General features: G+C 36.3%; 1 protein-coding gene across 2 annotated transcripts in view; it reads left to right on the plus strand.

The window, feature by feature from the left end:
- rps6ka1 (ribosomal protein S6 kinase a, polypeptide 1) overlaps positions 1-18,007 on the plus strand; it is a 67,538-nt gene that overhangs the window by 6,077 nt on the left and 43,454 nt on the right. For both annotated transcript variants that reach the window (XM_058749038.1, XM_058749039.1), the window contains exon 2: positions 4,881-4,925. In XM_058749038.1, the coding sequence (XP_058605021.1) occupies positions 4,881-4,925 (45 nt within the window). The remainder of the gene's footprint in view (positions 1-4,880; positions 4,926-18,007) is intronic.

Consider the following 18,007-nt stretch of genomic DNA (forward strand, 5'->3'; position numbering starts at 1 on the left):
GGTCATAATTCCACTAAACGTGTTTGGAGGAAGAAGAATGATGAGTACCATCCCAAGAACACCATCCCTACTGTGAAGCATGGGGGTGGTAGCATCATGCTTTGGGGGTGTTTTTCTGCACATGGGACAGGGCGACTGCACTGTATTAAGGAGAGGATGACTGGGGCCATGTATTGCGAGGTTTTGGGGAACAACCTCCTTCCCTCAGTTAGAGCATTGAAGATGGGTCGAGGCTGGGTCTTCCAACATGACAATGACCAAGCACACAGCCAGGATAACCAAGGAGTGGCTCTGTAAGAAGCATATCAAGGTTCTGGCGTGGCCTAGCCAGTCTCCAGACCTAAACCCAATAGAGAATCTTTGGACGGGAGCTCAAACTCCGTGTTTCTCAGCGACAGGCCAGAAACCTGACTGATCTAGAGAAGATCTGTGTGGAGGAGTGGGCCAAAATCCCTCCTGCAGTGTGTGCAAACCTGGTGAAAAACTACAGGAAACGTTTGACCTCTGTAATTGCAAACAAAGGCTACTGTACCAAATATTAACATTGATTTTCTCAGGTGTTCAAATACTTATTTGCAGCTGTATCATACAAATAAATAGTTAAAAATCATACATTGTGATTTCTGGATTTTTTTTAGATTATGTCTCTCACAGTGGACATGCACCTACGATGACAATTTCAGACCCCTCCATGATTTCTAAGTGGGAGAACTTGCAAAATAGCAGGGTGTTCAAATACTTATTTTCCTCACTGTATCTATTTCCTTTTAATTTGGCTTTCTTTTACATTGCCCTACATTGCTACGTTCCTGTCTCTCTTCTGATATCATTGGTGTGTCCCAGCCAACAGCATCACCTGATCTGGAGGTTAAAGGTGAGATTACATAATGGCCTAGTTGCATGTGGAACAGTATGACCTATTCGGGGACTTCAGAAGCATCTAGAAACTCAACTCCCTCTTTATCTGTCAGTCAGTCGCATTATAAGGAAGTGAGTCACACACGTAGGGACAGGTCTGACTTTTGATATTAGTTTCTTCAGGACTTGAAAAAATGAGTTTCTTCTCTTCACCTATAGTCTATATGAGTTTTTCTCAGTCTAAGGGAGCTGCAGAGTTGATATTTGACTGGACTAATATTACATCATACAAAAATCTAGCATTTTTTGAGCAAATACAGAAAGTATGTACCTTCAATGTCTTTTTTTTTCTTAGTTAGCGGTTATGTTATAAATATTCTATGTCCAAGTAAAGCCAAATACTTACTGAGAGAGAAAAAATGACCGTAAAACACTAGGTTTTCTTAAATTCTCAATTAGTTTTACTTAAGGAACCAGATTTTCATTGGACATCATTTGGTGACCCAATTCGGCACCAAAATAGTTTATCATTCAAAGGTTGAAAGAAAAATGTCTTTAAATCAAACATTGAAATCCATTAATGGCGTCATGAGCCATTAACATGACATAGTCTGAATAGGGAAATTGGCATTTCTAAAGGTCTCTTGAAATTTGATGGTTTCATGCTTATGAAAGCCATTAATTCAAACCACAAAACACATTGTGGTCATCACAAACCAGATTTAGCCTTGTAAGGGAATTTTTATTTAATTTGTTTTGTTTTGTTCATGCTTTATGAAGATGAACACATCACACAAAATGTCCATGTTAGCATCTGTCTGATTTGACTAACTTCTTTTTTACCTCAACAATCCTTTCCCTTTCCTCTTAAAAGATAAGTCTGTATATTTTGCTATAGGTTTTATTATTTGAACTTGTTTTGTTTTGTAGCAACCCTGTCTATTCTCTCCTGTCATGAACTTGTTTCATTAATGGCCAAGTCACTTAAAATACTTTTACAAGCTTTTTAATTCCATTCACACCCCTTTTTTTCCCTCACTTTCACACACACACACTTCCTCTCACCTCTCCGAGGAACACTTTGGTCCCAATTACTTGCATGCTATTTCCGTAACAGGGTCACATTATGAGAGAGATGTTGTTAATTTTTTGCAGACAACTCTTTTAGCGCTTTCATTTGCATTGCATTGTCAGGAAAAGAGTTTCAGGGTCACATACGACCAGTGGCCATAATCTGTTATGTTGTGTTTTTACTTTAATTTGTTCGTGCATTGTATGTACATTCCAGCTTCTTGATCTTTGTGTGTGTGTTTTCTTCTTTATGATAATAATAGTTTGGGTTTGTCTTTCTAGAAAGCCAGAAGTTGTTAAAGTTTCAGCTCTATTCTTTGTCCTTTTAACCTCCTGAAAGCACACACACCCTTTAGACATGTACACATGCTATTTTATGTTTGTTCGTTTTTGTTTCCGTTTTATTTTTGTAAATGTCTCTGACCTTTTGCAAAATGTAGGTAAAAAATCTGTTTCATTCTCTTAGAGACAATCTATCATGTTGTACATCTTATATAAAGATTTCAATAACCTGGATTCATTAAAGTGTTGTAGCGTTAAAGGAGTGCAGTGTAAATTAAGCACAGCTCATATTATCCTTATCAGTTTCATTACAGATAGCTGATTTTCACACAGCTCACTTTGACACAGTCTGTTAATGATTTATGTAACTGCATATCAATTCTTGTATAATTCAGCGTATATATTAAAGCGTGTGTGTGAAGTGTGTAATTTCTGTGCCGCTAGTGTCGTAAAACGTGTCATTAAAAATAATGAATTTTTTCCCATTTTTTTTGGTAGGTAGTCTCGCTCCAAACTTACGGCATTGTTCGCAAAGCTCAAACATACCGCCACGTTTTTTTAAGCTGTGAGAGCTGTGAGAAAACCTTATAAATGATTTAGATAAGTTGTAAATTTATATTATGATATTTTATTTCAGGTTATTTACTTAATTATTTAGCTAAAACCATGGTCCTTGGTGATTCATAAAACGCAAGTCCACGGCTACCTTCATTTTGAGAGTCAAAAAAACATATACAGGCAACACAAAATGAATACCCATGACTCCGGATGATATATTGAGGTCTTGTGAAGCAAGGTTATTTGTAGCCTTTTTTGAATTTTGATTGTTTGGTTTTGTGCATCACAGTTGTAGATGGTGTTTTTGTTGTTGTTATTATAAGTGTTTGTGGATGGCCAGAAGTCTCACTTCACAATTTGGAGACGATGTCTGTTCTTTCCAGTTACCAAGGAAACTTCTTTACCAGACCTCTTGTGCTTATTGTCGTCAAAAGTGACATTGACGGTAAACCTGAGCTTCAGAGCAATTTTAACTTCCAGAACACTTGAGCGAATCGATCTGAAGTCAGGATAAATTAATAAAGCTCTGACTTTGCATGTGAGGAATCCTTGATCTTTGTCTGTTTTACTTTTCTTTTTTTTTTTCTAAGCAGCCAGAAGTGTTTTCTTCCTTCCTTCAATTCTTTTTATTTTTGCCTCTTTCATTTCCTTCTCTTCTCGCTCAAGTTTTTGTAGGATGTGATTCTTGTGTTTTTCTGCCGGGTCATGAGAGAATTCACTGTTTGAACTGCAGAAATCAGTCGGTCATTCTGGTAAATCTACAAATTCAGAAAACGAATAAACGGTACACACATTCTCTCTTTGTCTTTACATGTTTATTTGTTTGTGAGGAGGAGACTGATAGAATGTGTGTTAAGAAATAAATGAAGAAATTGTTTGTGTTGAGTTCTGATAAACTGTTTGTCACACGGATAAATGCTTCTCCTAATGGAAAAATGAAGGGGAAATAGCAATGTGGAAGTGCGTTCTACATGTTTTATAGAATTTACATTTATTTTACATTGCATTTTGATTCTGGGTTGTTGTGGTTTGCTCTCATCTGAAGAGTTTTGGGCTCTCATCAGATACAATTCCCAGATGCAGACATCAGATACAGTTCTTAAATACAGAAATTTTATTTTTTGTTCTCTATAAGGCTTTTTACATTTAAACATCTAGATGTGTGCATTTTTACTAGAAGTTGTTTGCAAAAGTCAACCAATAATACCTCAGTAAATATTAATGCACTTTGAAAAGTCACTTTTTATTTACTTTCAGATTTATGTGTTTAGTTTCTGAAAAATCTTGAACCAAAACAACTTTTGTTGTATATTTAAGACTATCAAAACAGTTTTATTTGCTAAAATTTGCACAGGTGAACAAGAAACCAATATTCTGCAATGTTTTATGGTGACTTTAACACAGGGTTTAAATTGTACCATTTAAAATATAATTAAACCCTAATTAAATACTAACCTAGTAGAAGTACAGTATAAACTATGAATAACCTAGTAAAAGTACAGTATAAACAATTAATTTAAATGTCTTTCTATTAGTGCTGTGCAGTGAAATCTGTGTTATAGAATTACATCTGAAGACCCAGTTTAACAGATGCTCAAGCACATTCACAGAAAGAAAGTGTGTATGTGAGCGTATAAGGAGCAAAGCCTGTTTAAATGCCCCAGGAGCTGTTGATTATGTCATCTAGGCATAACAAGCTTTTATGATTTTGACACCACAGCTGTGAGCCTTCAAGTACATGCATGCACACATGCGCACACATGCTGTGGCAGTTCTCACGATAATAAGCCAGAGGATCCAGCTGTAAACACGCCTGAACTGTGTTTATGTACACTATTTTGAAGTCTAAGAGATTGCAATTATTTTGCATACAAGTAAATGGATTTTAACAAATGAATGAGTTAAACTTGATGTTGAAGAAAAATGAACCAGTTAAAAACCATTCCCACGTGGCACCTCATGAAGTTTTGTGGTTACTGTAAAGTTTTTATACTTACTAGTTTTGATGACTGTTATTCTTAATTATGGAAAGTAGTAAGAGTAAGTAGTTGTGTCTAAACTGGTGCATATATATACATATATGCATTAATCTCTTTCTGCTTCTCTTTCAGAATGGGCAGAGCACCACTGAGGATGGGGTCACTTCAGCTGTTAAGGTAGGACCCAGCTGACCACACTTGCAAACTCACTTCCAGATGTTCGGGACAGTTATAACAGATTTATTTTTTCAAAAACATCTAAAAAAACTTATATTAAAACATGCTGCTTTTACATTTTACTCCTGTTTATCCATCTTTCTGAATTCATGGGTAATTTGCAGGACAGATTTGTCTTTTTCTGCTGGTTGTGCACTCCATTCTCACAATTTCTCGCAATCTCTGTCCCATTGGTAACTTCACTTTGGTGACATATTTGAAGTATCACAGTTTGTAGCTATAAAAATGCATCAGACGTTCATTAAGGCCTGATAGGACAAATGGTCAGTCAGCTGCCCCCAACTTTCTTACACTGGCCATGGGGACATTCTTGATTTTGAGTCATACTGCTGCTTTAGATTTGATTTGTGATCTCATGTTTGAGTCAATATTGCGAGTGCTGTGTCTAAGAGGCCTTAGAGTCGCTTCTGTCTCACAGGAGTGTCTGGGGTATATTGGCAGCTTTCTGAAACAATCAATGGAACAAGTGCTTAGAAGAGTTCAGTCTAGAGTTCTGGTTCAGAGACTCTGAGCCCTCTTTGTGTGTCAAAAGGGGTTGGATTACTCATAGCCTCTCTGTTCTGGGGTTCATCTTGACTTTTTGCAGCCTGTCTATCTAATTGTGTGGGGAAAGCCTCTCTCTCCCTCATGAATCCCTGCATTTGTTGTGTTTTTATGTGTAATAGGAGCCTGATGTGATGGACAGAGAGACAGCCTGTCTCCTCCTACAGCATGCGCTTTTCTCTGTCTTTCTGAACAGTGAGCTCACCTCAAAACTGCAGTGCAGCTCAGTCAAGGTCCTGTAATGCTTTAGACCCCAGAGACTGCGGCCGGATATTTTTGGGCCTTTAATTTAGTCTGTCCAAATGACAAAATGACCTCACTTGAGCAATAGTTTAATGAGTTTTTGTTATCAGAGAATGATTAAATATTATGCATAGCATTTAATTAAGACTGTGGTCAATCAACTGTTGACTAATTATTGATCATGTGAATAATCTGCATTTGGTTGAATATGACACTGTAGTACCTAAAGTGGTTGTATTTCCTGATGTTTCTTGATCTTAATTGCATAAATGGTCATTTATGTGTGTTGGATTTTCATGACCACAGCATGGTTTGACTGAAAAACATTGAAAATTAAACATTAGAAAATTATAGAAAATTTATAGAAAATTTTCACATCAATTAAGCACCCCTAAATTCTTATTATTACAGTGTGTCCAGACATTGCTTTTGAATATTTTATAGCTATTCTCAGTGGTGATTGCCATTACTCTAATACATTGATTTAATACTTTAAAAAGAACCAATAAAACAAATGTATTATGATGTTTAAACACAGCACTGTCTGCCACACCGGCAGATGGTTGGTGAAGAAAATATAAGGATATTTCGTATTTGTCATGAAACTGTATTTTGAAATATTTCATTAAAATACACATAGTTTGTTGTTTGCATAGCAAATGATTTTTTTTTTAAAAATTTGGTCAGACTATCGTCAATTAATTTGCCTTTTTCTTTAACAATAAAATCTTGCAATGATTTTCTTTCAAAATTCCTGATTTCTATAAAACTTAACTCATTATCATTTAAAGTTGTGTATTTTTTTTTTTACATTACAGTAATAAAAATGAGACTTTTTTTTTTAATCTGTCAGTTGTCAAGAAAATTGTCACAGTTCATTCTTAGAAAGGTCCTAAAAGTAGGTTTAATGTTTAAAATATAATGTCATATTTCTTTTGTTTAGGTATGACATTTGATCTGGACATATTTTTGTGAGAACAAACGCAGCATATAGTGGCACATAGCAGTAGACGCACTGATAACAGGCTGAGCCCATGATTCATGAGTCCATTACTGCTGGCCGATTCACCAGCTCACGATCTGTCGCTGGTTCCCTTGATGCATGCTGATTGGTTGTTGTTGTTGTGAGAACACTTAACATAAATCACACAAGTTTTTTTATTTCATTGTACGTCAGCAAAGGGTTGTTGGCGAGGGTCATTTAACTGGTGATGAACTTAGATGTGATCTATGGTCGTCATAAATACGGTGAAGTCAATCTGTTTGAAAGGACAAGGCCGGCAAGACAATCCAGCTATTGGATCTGAGGCAAAACGCAAGCAAAAGCAGACATTATGGCAGATTTACTGTGAACACTTCAGAAGCCCTCAGCTCATATCACTTGTCCCTGTTCTCTATTTGTGAATTGGGACGTGTGGATAAATAGATGGATGTCTGCCTGTCAAGGGCTTTGTCTTTAGTCTCTTCATGCAGCTATTTTGAAGCATCCTTTTCTTCATTATATGGGAACATCGTGTCTAGGTGTAATAAAATGGTTTGTGAGTGGGAACAAGTGTTGAATGGGTAGATAGATGAGATCAGTTGTGAAAAAAGAACAGGAACAGCTAATGAGGTGAAGCCTGTTGCCCTTTATTTCACTCTCACACAGTGTTTTTTCTCCCCGGTGTGTTGATATTATTTGTCCTTGTTAAAACTTAAGTGTGTATTTTTCAGTGTTAAAATACTTTCCTCTCCCAGTTTAAAATGCCATGTAGGTGTACAGTATATCAGACAATGAAAAGTATAAACACTTTTGCTCTTCATGAACATCTCGACCAGCCTGGCACAGCAACAGCGGCTCAACCAATGGCATGTGTTTGGGGGTGGGACTATCTGGAGTGTTTGGGGAAACCTGTTTAAAAACATACTTATTCAGGGATAGTAGTGTTGCAGCATTAAAGCTACATTCAGTTCTCAGTCAAAAAGTGGTTTAATCATTGTAATGAGTAAAGAAATATGTTCGGATTGAGTTTTTCAAGATGCCAATCTTGACATAGATCTGAAGACCTTTTTTGCAAGTCTTCAGCTGTAGGACCCAAGCTTCAGGATCGATATTGTGGATGAACGTTGCTAATAATACCTCCGTTCTCCATCCTCCCCAGCGAGAGCAAGCAGGAATAAATAACTGCTTGTCCAGGAATCTCTGTCAGCCTGGGTCTTTAGTTGAGCGGAGTCAAGCATGACATGTCAGAGCCACAAGCGACAGTCTTAGGTGATAAAAACAGAGAATTTAATGAGACCTTATCTATTTCATGTGATGATTTTTTATTTTTTTTTTCAGCTTCTCACTTTCATCTCACTTCCTTGCTTTTTTAGATTCTCATCAGCTCTGGCTTCCTCTGTCTTTAACCATCCCAATTTCTTTTGTTCATGTATTTCTACAGTATTAAAAATTAAATATGCACTCATTTTTCTTATTGTATTACTATATACTGTTCCATTATGTACTATTCTATTCCTTAAATTTAAAACTTTTTTTTTTTAATGAGGGAAACTTTACTTGAGTGGACCTGTAACTTTGCTCTTTAAGAATTATTTTGTTCTCCGCAATATTTTTTTAAATTTATTTTTATTTTTTTACAATTTGCCTTTTGTTATTTACAGCAGAGACTTTACAATGTTATCTTGTGTGTTTATTTATTTGTTTTAATTTTAATTATATACATTTTTTATTAGTTGACCCTAGTTAATTTCTGACCCTGGTTTGCCATTTTAGTGAAACAGGAGATATGAATGCCAAAATGCCTTTCCAGTGTCCTCTGAACCAAATGCACATAGAGCTCGAACCTTGCATCACTTTCCAGTGTGAGCTTTGGCACAAATCGGCTGTGGTGACTGTCAGATCCCTTCTTCACATAAGGTGAGCCTCACCTGCCCTGAGGGGTTTTGTGGCAAGTTAGGCAGTATTATGCTTTTCTTAGTCTTGCTGAACTTGTATTGCCATAGTTTTACGAGTTTCCATGGTTAATTTTTAGTTCAGTGAAAGAAATTCTTGTGCTTGTGCTCTCTAGTCAAAACATGCTCCAGCTCCTGTGATCATTTTGTTTAAGGGTGGTTCCTCGTGCCTGGATTATGTTCATCATGCTCTCCCCTGTTTTTTCTCTTTTCCCAGCCAAGAGAATCATCCTGATAGCACGAAATATCTACCATGCCCTCCAAAACCTGACATTATGATTTATTTATTTTTTTTTCTGGTAAACATAATCTTATCAGAAGGCTTTTCGTTTTACGAGGCGCAATGTACCTAATTTTTCTGTTTTCATCTTCACCGCTCCAGTGATGAAAGACAGACTTCTCCTCAGTTATCACTCAAGTTTTGAACATTTCTGCTAGTGACTTTTGCCAATTTAAGGAGTCATTTCCAAAGCTGCCGTAGAGATTGGAACAGAATCAAATGCTCATGTGAAAATTGAAAGTGAAATTGGTCCTGTATGAGACAGTTCAGCTCTAGAGAGCAGCAGAAGTACTAAACTAAGAGTCAGTTCCATCTGATGGATGTATTGAGCTTCTCATTTGGACTTGTGGTAGAGTTCAGTCCTCTTGGCTGCTCTTTCTCTGAGTGTATTTGCTGAAGTCTGTTTTAAAAAGTCCAAGCTGTTCTGTCTTCTGTTCTGTTTCTAAGAGCAGGAACGCCCTTCTGTGAGTTTTCAATCATTCGTTTTGTCTAGTGCTGTCAGAACTGCTGCTTATTGTCTAGAGAGGCAAGCGAAAAAGAAACAAATATTAACGCAGATGTTGTCTGATGCATAAAATCAGGAAATGTGGAGGGGATTTTCATCCAAAATATATTTTTGAAAAAAATTGTTTCCGCACATGAAGATCTGCCAAACCATTCCATTATGTTGATCAAAATGCTGTAAAATCTGTTTTCAAGTGATTTAGGAATTAATGCACGGAATATGTCACACATTGTCTTTATTTATGATTTGGTTTAAAGTAATGCAACTTTTAGTTCTATTCTTTTGGTGATTAGCCTTTTTTTTTCACCCATATTCTTTATTTTGGGGGAAAATATACAGAAAACATTAAATTGAGCTGAGAGTATTGGGCGGTTATTGTAAAACAAGTTTGCCAAATAATTATACAAATAATGTCTTAAAAATTTAATTTAATTTAATTTAATTCATTATGATATCAGGACTAGAGGTCGACCGATAGTGGATTTTACTGATACCGATGGCTAGGTTGGACCACACTGGCCGATACCGATTAATCAACCGATAGTTTTCTAAATGGATACTGAAAGAAAGCTAGTGCTTTACTATTTAAAAAAAAAAAAAAAAAGGCAGTAACCGTACTTTGTAAATGAATAAAAATATTAATATTATTTACTATATTGATCATTAAAGTTATTTCATAGTTTGCTAATGTTAAAAGAAGAAACTTTAAAATTGAAAAATGTAGCCTATTAGTAGTTAATAGTGAATGTTGAAATGAACACACTAACAAGGAACAATACTTCTACAGTTTGCATTAATGCTACCAATGGACTCTTATTGTTAAGTGTTACCATTTAATTTCAACAGTCATGCTTAAAGATGGCCATCTTTAAATATCTACACAAGGCCATAGCATTAAAATTACATACATATGGATATTGTATTTGTACTCACACACTTTATTTGCTTCTATTTTTTTAACACTTGATAATTATCTAATCAAAAAAAAAAGAAGCTCAAACTAACTAAAAAGTTAGTCTCACACCGGGCAAAAGCGCAGCGCTGCGTCTAGGAGAACTCAGAGGTATCACACACACACACACACACACACCAGACGCTTTGCGTTCAAATCAAGTGGCGGTCTAAAACAATTTATTTAATCACCAAACGGACATAAGTTTGCTTCAAGAAGGAACAATGTGGCATAAATGAGTTTGAAGTTCGGTGTTTAAAAAAACAGAGCAAGCGGAAAGAGAACGCGCAATCTATATTACAGCGCTCTATATGAAGTATACAAGACTGTATTAGAGCCACAGAAAGACAAACGTTTTGCTGATAAACGCACAATGCATAATTTATAGCCTAGGGTGAAGTCATTATGTACATTCATAACGATTTGGGACAAATATAATGTAATTTAATAGAAAACTATGTGAATGGCGCTCTGTTCCGCGCCAGGATTTTCTGTCGGCTGTATTTAAATGCGCGTCTGGAGTTTCCCGCTCTGTGCAGCGCTCAGTGTCACTTGTCAAAATAAACAACACGTGCTGTCAGTGATTTCCGCCTCTAGAGGCCGCTCTCGTACTGTATAATGCCAGCGGACCCTTCTCAGCCACTCCAGCAACGATTGCTAACCAGAAAACTATCGGCATAGATTTTTGCCGATACCCGATAGTTGAGGTCGACCTCTAATCAGGACAGTTAGCAACCTGACATTTTTAACTTTAAATTTTTACCCCCAAAATTATTAAAATAAATTTAGTTCAAAAATAAATTACAAACCTGTAATTGTATGTGTGAATTGCATTTTTATTTATTTATTATTTTTTTAATAAATGAATAGATGCACTGTAAAAAAAAAAAAAAGTTGAGCCAACTTAAAATTTTAAGGCAACCAGCTTCAGCAGATTTTTGAGTTTTCTCAACTTGTCGTTTTAAATTTATACAACAAAAATTTGAGAATCTCCCACAAAAATAAGTTGAGCAAACTCAAAAATCTGCTGAAACTGGTTGCCTTAAAATTTTAAGTTGGCTCAACTTTTCTTTTTTTTTTTCTTTTTTTTTACAGTGTGGGCCAATGAAATCAGCATTGGCCCATATAGTAAAAATCTTTTAAGGCTCTTGAATCTACTGTATATTAAGTCTTTCTTGAATGCCTTCACACATATAGTTCTACTTCTGCTATTTCGCTGGATTTTAGAGTAGTCCCTTGACATAGTCATGTGGTTGTGTTTGCTTCCTCCATAATTGATGTTCACAAGATGTGTTGTCCTGTTTGTTAGAAAATGTTAAATTGATGAATGTTGCCCCTGTTGTGTGTTTGCTGCATGCCGCTTTGCTGACTATATTGACCTTGTTGTCATGGTGTTTCATAATCGGCATGGCAACAGCATGAGATATCGATGCATTAAAAAGAGAGAGATAGAGAAGCAAGCGTGTTTGTCGAAACATTGTGGCTCATTGTCAGTTGTCAGAGTTGGAGTAAAAGGTTTTTAATGAACGCATGTTCATAAATACTGACTATTGGCACTAATGAGAGCGAATGGAGTCTTGCCATCAAAATTGCTTGTGTGTGTGTGAAAGAGAGGTGTTTGTGTTAACGTGAGAGAGGTTGATGGATATAGAAGCTGTCTGCTGATATAAACATGCTCAATGTTCACAATGATATAAACAACCATTTACAGTATGATTGTTTTCAAACTAAAGTTTTTCAAAAATGTTTGCCAGCTAAAGGCAAAAAATTCAATGTACTGTAACTCAAAGAAGCCTTCATGAAGTGAAATTGTTTGTCTAGCAAAATATATCTGTGGACACAGGCTTGTTTGTGTTTGTTGAAACTACATGCGGTCCCTCTAGATGTCTGGTTTTTGTTTTGTGCCGAACCTTGCCTGATCTGAGTTTAAACACTGTGTGCCTCTATGAAGACTCTTTAATATTTGATAAAGCGCTTATGCTTATACAGCAGAAGAGACATTGGGCTCTTAATTACACACGACTAACTACGCTCCTTCACCTACGCTCACACACATACTGTATGCAGGTCTTCAATGTCTGTCAATAAATCAGTTTTTTTATTTGCCCATGTTTGTGTGTGTGTACACTACACTACTGTTCAAAAGATTGGGTTTGGAAAGATATTTCTTTATTTTTTTAAAGAACTCGTGCATTTATATGATCAAAATTCTGTAAAAAAAAAAAAAAAATATTAATAAAATGATATTGTTTAATATTCTTATATTTTATTACAACCCGAATGTTGGGACATTTTTTTTTTTTTTTAAATGAAAACTAAAAGGCTTTCAAATCACATGAGCCAATATTTTATTCACAATAGAACATGGAGAATATAACAAATGTTTAAACTGAGAAATTTTACACTTTTAAATGAGGTCATTTCAAATTTGATTTGTTGTATAAAAACAAAATTGTATAAAATACTTCTCAGAGAATCTTTTTAGAATAGAATGGATCTCTTTCTTTTCCACTGGCCAAAGCAGTATATAATTGTTTAAACGAATCAGATGTTTTAGGATGTTTAAGTAGGCTATAGAATCAGAAATAGGCTATGGTGTGTGTAAATAAGTGTACATAATTGTCTGATGCGGCATTATAAGAAATGTGCAAATCTTAGCTTTGCTTCAGATTCTATCCTTCAATCACAATGCTATTTTCATAATGTTCTGAAGATCGCAGAAGAAGTCTGCCTTCACGCGAAATAAACACCTCCTCGCAGCCTGGGTGTGCAGTAGGCTAATATAATCGGACCTATTTAAACTTGCCAATGGACCATTCGACCACCTAATCCAGCAGTGTCTGCCACAATATCGAAGTAAGTGCACATATCGTTGATGTTTTTGCTAAAAATGTTTTCTCTTAACATGAGATCTGCAGTTTAAAGAATCATTACTGTGCTGTCATTAATGACACACTCCTTGGTGTCATTAAAACAGCATGCAACAAGAAAAGTGATCAAAAAACAGCGCATTTACTACAAATATGTCTAAATATCTAAATTAATATGTTTTGTTTAACTTTTGAATAATGACTTTATGTAATGTCAATGCTTAACTCCATTAATCAGCAGAATATTTAATCTAAATGTGTATATTGAAAGAAAAAGAGAGTCTGAAATCATTAATTCGCTATTACGCCAGTAAAAGAGTTAATTTTTTTTATAAATCCAAATATGTACGTGGTAAATTAAGTACGCACATTTCTATGCCCGTTTTGTGCGTACGCAACGTTTATACATGAGGCCCCAGATCTTTCACCTATAGAGAACATTTGGCGCATCATTAAACGAAAAATACGTCAAAGACGACCACGAACTCTTCAGCAGCTGGAAACCTATATCAGGCAAGAATGAGATCAAATTCCAACACCAAAACTCCAGAAATAAATCATAACCTCGATGCCCAGACGTCTTCAAACTGTTTTGAAAAGAAGAGGAGATGCTACACACCATGGTAAACATGCCCCCGTCCCAACTATTTTGTCAAATTTGAAATGAGCTCATTTTGTAAAATCTTAAAATTTCTCAGTTTAAACATTTGTTATATTATCTATGTTCTATTGTGAATAAATTGTTGGCTCATGTGAATTTGAAAGTCTTTTAGTCTTTTTTCTATTTTAATTCATTTATTACTGTGATGGAAAAGTAGAATTTTAATGGTCTTCAGTGTCACATGATCCTTCAGAAATCATTCTAATATGTTGTTTTTCAACGTTTCTGTTGAAAACAGTTGTTGCTTTATATATTTGTGAAATCTTTTTTTCAGGATTAATGTTAATCTTTGATTAATAAAAAAGAACAGCATTTATTTAAAATAGAAATTTTTTTAACATTATATATTTATCTTCAATTACTTTTGATTAATTTAATGCAACATTGCAGAATAAAATTTATTAATTTATTTTTTTTAAAATTACTGATCCCAAATTTTTGAGCAGCACTATTTAATATATACTGTAAAAGGTAAATATTTTTTGCAGTCAATAAATTCTTTTGTTTGGAATAATTTAAGTTTTTGAGAAACTTGGAATCCATGATCTGTTTTCTTTGTACATGGTTTTACCATTCAACATGTAAAAATTTTCACATTTAATCCCCAGTTATGTGGGTTTGAAGCAACACGAGGCTGAGTAAATGATGCCAGAATGTTCATTTTTGGGTGAACTGTCCCCCAGTGCTGTGAAATTCATGATGTAGGTGGTATTCAACTTAGGACCTTTTAAATGCGACACTGCTGTGTGAAACGGGGGAAAATAATTCAGAGTGAAACTTGAGTGTGTGTGTGTGCTCCCAATGGAAGGGGGTGGGGCTGGGGCTGGGGTGGGTGGTGAGCAATAATGTCTTTTCCATTGGTGTGAATTTGATTAGTATGCGCTCTTATGTTAGATAATGGCCTTTTAGGTTCGATCGGCACAGCTGGCGTGCCTTACACACCATAGCATGAGTGTGTGTGCATCTGTGTTTAAGCCTTGCACACAGTGTGTGTGTTATAGAAGTCTGCTTGTGTGTTTTTGAAAAGTGGGTGTTTTTAAAGAGTGTGTTTGATATCACTTTCAGCATCTGAGTGAAATCTCTTTGAGGTCATCCTCCCTGAAGAGGAACTCTTGTGCTTGCTCATCAATTTTTCAGCAGTCCTGGCCGCTTTGTGGCGCTCCCCGGCACTGATGTTATCTGATGCCCTTAGTCTGTAGTGTGTTTGAACCCTGGTCTGTGCATGAGTGTGTTTCTCATGATCCGTGTAATTAAAGCTTTTGTTTGGGTTGCTGCTGCACCGACTCACAAATCACAGCCAGGCTTAAAGGGGTCGTATGACGTTGCTTAAAAGAACATTATTTTGTGTATTTGGTGTAATGCAATGTGTTTATGCGGTTTAAGGTTCAAAAAACACATTTTCCACATACTGTCTCCAGGACATGGCGCCAGCGGCAGCAACAATACTACAGCGAGAATAAAAGTCCCGCCCTCTTTCTTTGCGTATGCGTTTGGGCGGTGTTTTGCAAATCTCCCCACACCGTGACGTAGACATGTGGGGGCGTGTTTGAATGAGCCGTTTTAGAGGGCGTGGTCAAGTCTTAACTTGTATAAAGAATATCTCTTTGGTTTTGAGACTTTAGTCTTTGCAACTTCAGGGATCTTATCCATGCACAAACAGCTTGTAACACTCCAAAGAGAAAGGAAAACTTGAAATTGCGTCATATGACCCATTTAAGTGGACATCAAGGGCTGCCTCTTATTAATAATGAAAGATAGTCCAGTATTCAGGAAATTGTCCTTTGAGATTTGCAGTCAGCACCCTGTGATTCCAAGAATAGTGTTAAAGACTAAAGAATTATCTGTAGTCATGGTATTTAATGATTGCTTCAGAAAATATTACCCTCTTTTATCCTGGTGCATGTCCAAAAAACATGGCTATGCCACAGTACTTTTTAGTAAGTTTTAAGCTGTGTTGATTTTCTGAGCAGTATGACATCATACTGCTCAGGCCCCGCCCACAACCACTGACAGACTGTCCTGTATTAGCATATCGTATATACACAAAAAACGGAAGAGAGGGGTGGGGTGAGCAGTAGCTCATTATCATTTAAAGAGACATGCACCGAAACAGGTCACTGTGAACAGAGCTGTTTTTGACAAGGCAAAAACAACCCATTAGGACCCATATCGGTCCACCAGTCATCTGAATATTGGGTTTTGTATGCATAGTCCTTTCTGTTATTTGCTGTCATGATATGTTCTTGCTGTCCTCCTCTCTGGTAATCCTGCATTTATTTGAGTCCTTCTCACAAGTGCAGGAGAGAATTATACAGCTTTGCTCCCTGACCTCCAGCCCGCTCCATACGATCCTACAGTAACAACATGATTGTGTATGTATGTGTTTCTGTGTTTGCGCTGAAGACCACTAACTCAGTAACTAGTCTGTATTCACTGAGAATGACCCTACTAGCTTACAGTAGAGCATTAAGATAGCTTTGGAGGTCTGAGGTCAGTGCACTTGATGGGAAAATGTGCCATATACTGTATAACATAGCTGCCTCTTAGCATTGATTTTAATTGATGTGACATTTAGAATTAGACACACAAACTGAAACTGAAAATTTAACACATTTATTTAGTTAATTACATTAAAAATAACATCTCAGAAAAAGAGCACTTTTTCTAATTGAGTAATTCAAGCTTTTTTGCACTTAAGTTTTGTTTGGAAATACATGTAATGCACATATAAACAAATATGTGAATTCAACTGCAGTGTTTAGGGTTCAGTATCTGAAATCAAATTGGATTTATTCAAACTAATGAAAGTTAGCGCATGTAAACATACCTAGTAATTACAAGAGAGATGATGGTGAACTGACACATCTTTTGTTTTCTGTTGGACCCATACAAGTAAACACATACAAGCACCTCCGATAACTGTCTGTAGTGCTGTGAGTGTATTTGTGAGATTACTCTGTGATTAACAAGCCCGTATGACACAGCTCTGTGGATAAAGATGTTTTTATGGCATATTAAAGACAAAATGTGCTGTTTCTTACCTAAGGTTACTCCCTTCAGGTGAAGCACACTGCTGTTTCCGCAGTTTCTGAAACATGTCAGTCTGAGCAGCTAAAAAACTGAAATGCACAGGATTTCAAACATGCGCATATAACATGATCTGCAGGTCAGACATCACAGGGATTTGTCAGGAATTCCAGATTGCACTGTTTCCTTACCAGGCACAACACAAACAGCAATTTTCTGTCCATACTGAATCAAGTATGTGATACAATATCACAGCCAAGTACCTTAAAAATATATGAAGATATATGTTCTGCAATCCAGGGCTCGCAAAAGCCCCCCTAAAAATTGATTAAAAACACCCTGTGAATTGTAAATAATGTTTTATACTTTAAATAATTGTGTAAGTAGTAAAACAACACAAACAGGGAAAAATGCGTTTTAAATTTAGAAACATTTTGAGTCTCCCCCTTCCTTACCTCACAGTGCTTTGGTCCAAATGCCTGCTTTCCTCTTTTATATCACCTACACACACTCAAGTCTGGTGAGAGAGAACAAAGCCAATATTTGTGGAACTCCAGTAAGGAAGGCTGTCAAGGCTATTTTATTCACTTAAACATCGTATGAAGTGATTATTTTCTCTTTAATACAGATTATGCTAATGTATTTTTCGACGAGTCGCTATGTTAGCAATAATAATGTCACCTGCTTGACGGAAAGGGTTGCCAGGCTTTCACAACAAATCCCGCCCAATTGCTACTCAAAATGAGCTCAAAACTAGCCAAAACGAACAGTTTTTCAAGGGGGTCCCTCGTAAAAATCACGTTCCGTGGGATAAAATACACATTATTGAGGTCACTTCAACCCACGGACATGAAAAACAACCTGCGGCAAGAGTGATCAAGTTGCACAATTCCACAGGAAAACTGTGGACTTGGCAACACTATGACGGATAGTAATGTGTACAACGGACACGAGCGCTGTGACCACAACAGCTTGAAGTTGTCTAATTTGGCACGGTCTCCCTGCTG

This window comes from Onychostoma macrolepis, chromosome 17 (genome assembly GCF_012432095.1).
Source record: "Onychostoma macrolepis isolate SWU-2019 chromosome 17, ASM1243209v1, whole genome shotgun sequence".
NCBI classification, from domain to species: Eukaryota; Metazoa; Chordata; class Actinopteri; order Cypriniformes; family Cyprinidae; genus Onychostoma; species Onychostoma macrolepis.